General features: G+C 39.2%; 1 protein-coding gene across 2 annotated transcripts in view; it reads right to left on the bottom strand.

The window, feature by feature from the left end:
* Window positions 1-56: 56 nt before the first annotated feature.
* Window positions 57-9,685, bottom strand: part of NUDT9 (nudix (nucleoside diphosphate linked moiety X)-type motif 9) — a 36,985-nt gene continuing 27,356 nt past the window's right edge. For both annotated transcript variants that reach the window (XM_011951809.1, XM_011951810.1), the window contains 4 exons: window positions 9,258-9,369; window positions 6,485-6,631; window positions 3,741-3,825; window positions 57-313 (listed from right to left, as the gene is read on the bottom strand). In XM_011951809.1, coding sequence (XP_011807199.1) covers window positions 135-313; window positions 3,741-3,825; window positions 6,485-6,631; window positions 9,258-9,369 — 523 coding nt within the window. In that variant the 3' untranslated portion in view covers window positions 57-134. The remainder of the gene's footprint in view (window positions 314-3,740; window positions 3,826-6,484; window positions 6,632-9,257; window positions 9,370-9,685) is intronic.

The following is a 9,685-nucleotide window of genomic DNA, read 5'->3' as shown; positions in this document are numbered from 1 at the left end:
CCCTACCCTTTTTTTTTTTTTTTTTTTTTTTTTTGCAAACTGAATCCTGCTTTAATTAGTACAAATTCTGTGATACTGCCTTCTTTTCAGTACACGCTCCTCTGTGGGCCTTTGGCTTACACGGAGACCATCAGCTATAACCCATGGCAGTCAGCTTCAGAGTCCTCACTCCAGTGTGCATCTCGTTTCTCAGCCACAAGTTTGATGAATTGAAAATGACTGGCATAAAGCTTCAGTTTATCATTGATGTCCACCCATTTCACTTTTCCAGCATCATCTCCAGCTTCTAGCGTAAGATTATCCATTATCTCACCTGGTTGCCAAAGAAAAACCATCACCAAGAAAAATTCATCTCTGTTTTAGCATATCTATATCGTCAAGTATTCTTACTTAAAATAATCTTAAATCATCATTGTACTAGCTGGCCAAGTGAATTAAAAACTAGACTATTCCATCCCTGGTCAGCAGAATGAATAAAAGGAAAAAAAACCAGACTATTCCAAAATGCCCAAATTTTAACCAAGTCCCTCAATTTTAGATAAACACACAATACAAAGACTTTTCTCTAAAAAGATTATCCTTAAAACAGAGATTATATTATATGAATATCAAACCTTACATCAAAATCAATCCAAGAGGGATTAGAGATTTAAAAGTAAAAAAAAAAAAACAAATTATTGGTGACTCCTTTTATAGGCTTAGGTGGAGTTTTCTAAGCATAACACCAAACCAAAAACCATAAAGTATGTTTAAGTCCTTAAGATATTTTAATAAATACAAGTATTTATAAATAGATTTATTGAAATATTTTAAATCAGGCCAGACACGGTGGCTCACACCTGTAATACAGTACTTTGGGAGGCTGAGGCAGGTGGATCACCTAAGGTCAGGAGTGTGAAACCAGCCTGGCCAACAAGGTGAAACCCTATCTCTACTAAAAATACAAACATTAGCCAGGTGTGGTGGTACATGCCTGTAGTCCCAGCTTACTTGGGAGGCTGAGGCAGGAGAATCATTTGAATCCATGAGGCAGAGATTGCAGTGAGCCAAGATCATACCACTGCACTCCAGCCTGGCGACAGGGTAAGACATCATCTCAAAAAAAAAAAAAAAGAAAAGAAAAAGAAAAAAAAATTAAATTTAAATTATCAAAAAAATAAGTAAGTGCTCCCAATCACAGTTGGGAACAGGAATATAAATGGCATATTTCTGTAGGCAATTTGACAATGTTTATCAAGAGCTTTTAAAAAGTAAGTATATAAATATAAGTATATATTGTAAGTATATAAATATCAGAGTACATCTTGTGTACCAGACTCTGTACTAGGCACTGAAGATACAATAAGCAAGCCAGTAATCCCACTTTGAAGAATTTATTCTAATGAAATAGAGACAAGCCTATTAAAGTATTCAAGGCAACATTACTTAAATATTTTATTTTATTTTTATTTATTTATTTTTAGATGGAGTCTCGCTCTTGTTGACCAGGCTGAAGTGCAGTGGTGCAATCACGGCTCACTGCAACCTCCACCTCCTGAGTTCAAGCGATTCTCCTGCCTCAGTCTCCCGAGTACCTGGGATTACAGGCACTCGCCACCATGCCCGGCTAATTTTTTTGTATTCTTGGTAGAGAGCACACTGCCATACCAAAAACTGGACAGACAGGCAAATATAGAGACTCACAACTGACGAGGGAGAGAAGCCTACCACTGGAGTCAGCACCTGGTAGGAACACTTAAAGGGTAACGAACTGCTGAAAGCTGACCTTTGGACTAGCTTGAAAGATAAAATCTCCTAGGGGCTCAGCCATACCAGTATGAAGGGGTGGCCTCCATTTTAGTGAGTTTTACCTCCAAGAAAGCCACTGGGTGAAGACTGGAGAAAAATCCTCTCTCCCTTCCAACATGGAGAGGGGAAAGGTAACCATTTTGAAATACACCCAGATCACTCTGCCCTCAAGGAAGCCCTAAGCAACCTGAGGGAAAGGAAATACCCAACTCCACAATTTACCACCATATCTATCAAGAGGGCTGTTTAATAAAAGGTGAAGAGAGCTGAAAGAAGGCCGTGCTTCAGACCTTATTTAAGAAGTCTCCAGGAAAACTCAAAATTATAGGAAATTTTAGCCTCTGACACATACAACTACAGCAAACAACAAATACAGCCTAACTCCTAGCCAGATAAACATAAAACCTCACACTAAAGAACTATTTGCCTTAGTTCCCTTTACAAGATATATAGTGGTCAATTTTCAAAAAAGCACTACAGCTGGGCGCAGCAGCTCATGCCTGTAATCCCAGCACTTTGGGAGGCCAAGGTGGGTGGATCACCTGAAGTAAGGAGTTCGAGACCAGCCTGGCCAACATGGTGAAACCTCATCTCTACTAAAAATACAAAAATTAGCTGGGCATGGTGGTGCATGCCTGTAGTACCATCTATTTGGGAGTCTGAAGCAGGAGAATCGCCTGAACCCAAGAGGCAGAGGTTGCAGTGAGCCGAGATCATGCCACTGCACTCCAGCGTGGGCAACAGAGCAAGACTCCATCTCGGAGTTAAAAAAGAAAAAAAAAAAAGGCACTAAAAGCATGCTAAAAGGCAAAAAACATAGCCTAAAGAAACAAAGCAAATATTAGAACCAAACTCAAATATAGCACAGATTTTGGAATTATCAAAACACAATTTTTTAAGTTTAAAGAGAGAAAAAGGGTAAAAACAGCGAACAACCTATAAACTCCATAATCAACCTATGAAGGATCAGTTATTGTTTTTAATTCGAAAAATAAGTAGTTAACAAATTTATCAGTACTAAAGTTGTACAGACCTGCTTCTAATTTACATCTGCATATTTCTTCTAATATACCTAAGTGGAAATACAGAAGCAATGGAAAATGGTCCCAGGAGTTTCCTCCAAGTTCAACAAGCAAAAGCACAGGACATAGAAATGACAGATCTTCTAGTTCTAGCCCATTTTGTAAGTGAAAAAAACTGAGTCCAAGAGGACAAGTGATTTGTACAAAGTTACACAGCTCAGAAAGAACCATGAGTGGAACATTCATTTCATTTCTCTAGCATGATGCACCTACTTTTATGCTACAAATAAAAGCAAATTAAATTTAGCAATAAAATATGTTTCAAGGGAGCCATTCAATGTGTACATTAAGATCAAATTAATTTTTAAGACAGCAGATTTTTCCTTTCTCCTTCTGTAATAACAGGTTTGACCCTCCTCATAAAATTTTAAATTCCATGGACCAGAAAGAACATTCATGTAAATTTTCTCAGCACTTGGAATTTTTTGTTATTGCTTTGTGTTTTAATAATCCAAGATTATTATAAAAATATTTCAAATAGTTAAGATATAAATCCCATTTCCTTCATCATTGCCATACTTCCTACCCAAATCCCAGTTGCTTTTGTTTTTGTTTTGCAAAAAAAATGAATCATACTCAATAAATAATCTGATATCTTTAAAGCATACCATTTTAGCCCATAATTTCAACCTTAATTTCAAATGTTACCAATGGATTAAAGAAAATTTAATCACTGGTGATAACAGTTTTGAAGATTTCTCCTACGTATTCCTTTAATACCAACAATTTTGCTTTCATATAACTATAATCCTACAATCAACAGTTAATTGGTTTAAGAAGCTAAAATAGTCCAGATTTAATCATGCCTTAGTGGGCTACTGGCTTAAATTGATCCTTTAATCCCAGTCAGTTTAATAAATATAAAGTTACCTGTTTCGTCATGGTAGTTCACAGCTTCTGTCTCCATCCATGCATTATCGGTGTTTCGAGGATCATCAACATATCCCTTATATATCTATTTTCAAAAGAAGACAGATTTTTTAAAAACCAAGATGTAGCGAGTAGAGCAGAGCATGTTACCTTCACTAGCATCAGAAATGTAAATATCCTGTTGCACAACATGAACATATTGAATGCTACTGAGCTGTACATTCAACAGTTTAGATGGCAAATTTTATGTTATATGTTTCTATCAAAATTTTGTTTAAGAAATGTAAGGATCAGCCAGGCGTGGTGGCTCACGTCTATAATCTCAGCACTTTGGGAGGCTGAGGCAGGTGGATCACCTGAGGTCAGGAGTTTGAGACGAGCCTGACCAACAAGGTGAAACCCTGTCTCTACTAAAAATACACAAAAATTAGCCAGGCATGGTGGTAGACGCCTGTAGTCCCAGCTACTCGGCAGGCTGAAACAGGAGAACTGCGTGAACCCAGGAGGTGGAGGTAGCAGTAAGCCAAAATCACGCCATCGCACTCCAGCCTGGGCAACAGAGCAAGACTTTGTCTCAAAAAAACAGAAAGAAAAAAAGAAAGAAATGTAACTATCATAAAACTTTTAATGCAGTACTTCATGTGTTTGTTTCAAATTTCCCACAGAACAATATTCTCTTTTGAGGCAGCTTTAAAACCCATGAAACCCTCAGGACAGGCGCAGGGCTCATGCCTGTAATCCCAGCACTTTGGGAGGTGGAGGCAGGCAGATCACAAGGTCAAGAGGTCAAGACCATACTGGCCAACATGGTGAAACCTCATCTCTACTAAAAACACAAAAATTAGCTGGGCATGGTGGCGCACACACCTGTAGTCCCAGCTACTTGGGAGGCTGAGGCAGGAGAATCACGTGAACCTGGGAGGCAGAGGTTGCAGCGAGCTGAGATCACGTCACTGCACTGCAGCCTGGCGACAGAGCAAGACACTGTCTCAAAATAAATAAATAAATCATGAAACCGTCAACACTTCAAACTCTAATTTCAGAATCTGAGAATAGTCAGATTTGGGCAATATGATTTTTTAAGAGAGTCCATGATTTAAGTATTTTTCTGTGATTATGGTTTCTGAAATACAAAGGTAAACTCCTATAGTTAAAGGAGATCTATAAGTAAAACTAAAAATTACTACTTAAGCTATTAATATGTGAAAATATTTGGATCTAGTCATCTAGCACAAATGTAACCCAAAAAAATCTGGACAACACAAATAACTAAATCCCAATTCTGAAAAGAAAACAAGCAATCCAAATTAAAAAATGAATAAAAAAGGCCAGGCGCGGTAGCTCACGCCTGTAATCCCAGCACTTTGGGAGGCCAAGGCAGGCAGATCACCTGAGGTCAGGAGTTCAAGACCTGACTGGCCAACATGGTGAAACCCTGTCTCTACTAAAAATACAAAAATTAGCCAGGCATGGTGGCACATGCCTGTAATCCCAGCTACTCGAGAGGCTGAGGCAGGAGAATCGTTTCAACCCAGGAGGCGGAGGTTGCAGTGAGCCGAGATCGTGCCATTGCACTATAGCCTGGGGACAAGAGCGACACTTCATCTAAAAAAAAAAAAAAAAGAAACAACAACAAAGAAGAAAAAAAATCTATTATTTTCTTATTATTAGTGTGCATATACCTTGTAAGGTATTTGTTAAAAAGCACAGAAGGCCAGGCTCACTCCTATAATCCCAGCACTTTGGGAGATCGAGGTGGGGGAATCACTTGAGCCCAGGAGTTCAAGACCAGCCTGGGCAACATGGTAAAACCCCGTCTCTGCAAAACAAAAAACAAAAAATTAGCCCAGTGCGGTGGTGTGTGCCTGTGGTCCCAGCTACCCAGAAGACTGAGGTGGGAGGATCACATGAGCTCAAGAGGTTGAGACTGCAGTGAGCCATGATAATACCACTGCACTCCAGCCTGAACAACAGAGCAAGACCCTGTCTCAAATAAAAATCAAAAGAATAGAGGGTATATGGACAAAACAGACATGAGATTTAAATTATTATCAACCAGAAAAATCTCTGTATGACATAATTTAAAATGTAAATGTTCTTTCAGCGAGAGCTGAATTCATGCACATACAAAAAGCTTTCTGTTGGATGGGTACTCAATGTGAAAGAAAATAGTTTACAGGCCAGGCATGTTGGCTCACGCCTGTAAACCCAGCACTTTCGGAGGCCAAAGAGGGCAGATAACTTGAAGTCAGGAGTTCAAGGGCAACCTGGCCAACATGGTGAAATACTACATGGTGTCTCTACTACAAATACAAAAATTAGCTGGGCATGGTGGTGGGTGCCTGTAATCCCAACTATTCCAGAAGCTGAGGCAGGAGAATTGTATGAACCTGGGAGGTGGAAGTTGCAGTAAGCCAGGATCACGCCACTGCACTCCAGACTGGGTGACAGAGCGAGACTCCATCTCAAAAGAAAAAAGAAAAACTAAGAAGAAAAAGGTTGTTATAATAAATGATATAAATGAACTAAATATAGATCATTTTAGCCTATATAAAGTTGGGCTATAAAACTTTAAATAGAAACCTATTTACAATGAAGATCTGTAATTTGTTTTTGTGAATATATTTTAAATATACAAGTATTCCACTTTATTTAGAGAAGGACATACAGATTTCCAGGTCAACTTTTAAATCATTTTCAACAATCCACAGAACTAAATCCCTCCCAGAAACACTATTTCTTACCACTAGGTGGTCTTGGCTGAAGAGTTTGTGCAACTTTTCCTCTATTTCTCTCTTTTCAGCACTGGTTTTCTGTAAGGAGTTGAGAGCTTCCTCACCAAATTCTCTTTTCAGTGTGGCACTAATCTTTTCTCCTGGGTCCACCATCCCCTAAGAGTCACATTAAAAAATTTGGAAAAAGGGATCAGCTTTGATTTGTTCAACAAATATTTATTGAGTGGTAGAGTGAACATTATTCAATCTGCCTATAATAGTGATCCCCATTTCTCTGTGATACGCTGTTCTCTAAACCATCTGTTGCTAGTAGAAGAAGCCAATAAGGATACCTCATGTATTTGGCCACAGTGATTGGTCCAAGGTTAGCCTATGGCAAACTGAGCCAATCAAACCAATTTCCTGGTACTTGCCAAACTCAAACTAAGGAAAAAGGACTGGAGGCAAGAAATAATACAGCACATTGATTCTTCCCCCATTGTTCATTCCATTCCAGCCACACTGATCTCCTCAATGTTTCCAGGACCTGCCTAACATGCTGCCCGCTGAGCGCCTTTGCACCTGCTATTATCTCTATCCAAGATGCTTTTCTCTAGATATCTGCATGGTTCACTAATTCATTTCCCTTCAGACAGTTACCTAACATGCACCTCTTCGGGGAGGTCTTCTCTAATTGCCCTGTCTTTTAGACAAACTCTCAAACACTTCCTAGTCCTCTAACTTGCTTTTGTTTTTTCTTAATACTTATTGTTAGATGCGATATATTTAACTTATGTATCTTATATTATCTGTCTCTCCAACTGGAATGTGAGCACCAAAAGATAGAGATATTTGTTTATGTTGTTCTGTTGTATCCTCAATGTCTAAAATATTAGCTGACAAAAGGAAGATACTAAAATTACAGTGATTAGATGAGTAACTATCAAAATGATATCAATGACAGCAGTTTCCTGATAACAATTTCAAATAACAATAAAAATATAAGATTCTATGATGAAATCATTATTACATTATTGCTTTCAACCTAAGTGAAGTTTGACGATTTGGCTCAAAGAAGTTAGCCTAAAGTTCGCCAAGCGCGGTAGCTCATGCCTATAATCCCAGCACTTTGGGAGGCCAGTGCCGGTGAATCACGAGGTCAGGAGTTCAAGACCAGCCTGGCCAAGATGGTGAAACCCCATCTCTACTAAAAATACAAAAGTTAGCCAGGTGTGGTGGTGGTCGCCTACAATCCCAGCTATGAGGGAGGCTGAGGCAGGGAATTGCTTGAACCCAGGAAGCGGATGTTGCAGTGAGCTGAGATCATGCCATTGCACTCCAGCCGGGCAATGGACTGGATGGACTCCATCTCAAAAAGAAGAAAAAGCTGGGCACGGTGGCTCAAGCCTGTAATCCCAGCACTTCGGGAGGCCGAGACAGGCGGATCACAAGGTCAGGAGATAGAGACCATCCTGGCTAACACGGTGAAACCCCGTCTCTACTAAAATACAAAAAAAAACTAGCCGGGCGAGATGGTGGGCGCCTGTAGTCCCAGCTACTCGGGAGGCTGAGGCAGGAGAATGGCGTGAACCCGGGAGGCGGAGCTTGCAGTGAGCTGAGATCCGGCCACTGCACTCCAGCCTGGGCGACAGAGCTAGACTTCGTCTCAAAAAAAAAAAAAAAAAAGAAGAAGAAAAAAACAGAAATTAACCTAAACTTTTATCGGAGTCAGTTGAGATCCTTATTTCCATTCCATTTTTATTTTACAAAGAAAAAAACATTCTTGCAGGTAACTGTATGTTTATAAAGAGTCATCCTCATATCAAACTATCTCCATTTCACAATATGGTATAAAATATAAAACCCTCTACCACATACATAAACATTTTAAACGGCCACTTCAGGCCGGGCGTGGTGACTCACACCTGTAATCTCAGCACTTTGGGAGGCCCTGAGGCAGGCAGATTGCTTGAGGCCAGGAGTTCGAGACCAGCCAGGCCAACATAGTGAAACTCGTCTCTACTAAAATTACAAAACTTAGCCAGGCATGGTGGCACATGCTTGTAATCCCAGCTACGGGGGATGGCTGAGGCACAAGAACTGCATGAACCCAGGAGGCAGAGGCTGCAATAAGCCAAGATCACACCAATGCACTCCAGCCTGGATGACAAAGTGAGAGACTCTGTCTCAAAATAAATAAATAAAAAATAAATGGCCACTTCAAATATACCACTGCCATAAATTCAAACTACAAGTCAACAAAAGTATACTCATCTTGATGACATTATAGAAATTATTTAAACTACAAGGAACAGTAAATAACAAAAGTTAATTTTTTAAATGTCAAAAGTTATCAGAATTCAAACAAAAAGTGCTTAAAAATACTACCTTGGGCTTGGAGTAGAGGTTAAATTCTGAAATGGGATCCAACATAATGAATGCCTATTTATATGTGATCTCTAATAATCCTGTGAAGTAGATCTCTTTACTTTAAAGACGAGGGCCTGAACTCCCAATCACCCAGCTGCAAGTGGAATGGCCAGAACACAGACTTACATCTAATGTCAAAGCCCAAGTTACTTCCCAAGGGTGTCAGAATTAGATGCAGATTCTAACAGTCTTGGATTATCCTAAACTTGTTGCTGACAATGACACTTCATGCAGGGATGAAAAACAAAAGAACTACTAATTCAAGTGGGAAGGAATAGAGGAAAATGGAATAGAAAAGATCCACAAACAATAACCATGTAGTAAGTAAAGCAACTAAAAAGAACTTAAACACTAATTTAATTTTAATGCTTACCCCTGGGATTGCCCATTCTCCACAGTCTTTCCTTTTTATTGCAACAAACTGTAAGATGTGTTTCCCAGAAACAGGATGCATGATTTTATTTCCACTGCTATCCTTTTTCCATCTGTGAATAGTAATGTAAAATCATAACTATTTACAACAAAAACTAAGGTTCTATCTCAAATCTGAGAAAAAGTTACAAGGACACTTTTCTTTAAAACAGAGTATATATAAATTTATCTCAAATTAGTTGTATTTAAAACTATTGATTTTTATAGGAAATATTCTATATCATCACTGTTACAAACCAGGACAAATGTCTACATTACATAAGATACTACATTGGCCAGGCACGGTGGCTCAAGCCTGTAATCCCAGCACTTCGGGAGGCTGAGGCGGGCGGATCATGAGGTCAGGAGATCGAGACCATACTGGCTAAC

This window comes from Colobus angolensis, unplaced genomic scaffold, assembly GCF_000951035.1.
Source record: "Colobus angolensis palliatus isolate OR3802 unplaced genomic scaffold, Cang.pa_1.0 Scaffold328, whole genome shotgun sequence".
Lineage (NCBI taxonomy): Eukaryota > Metazoa > Chordata > Mammalia > Primates > Cercopithecidae > Colobus > Colobus angolensis.
This window is presented reverse-complemented; position numbering and strand designations above follow the sequence as displayed.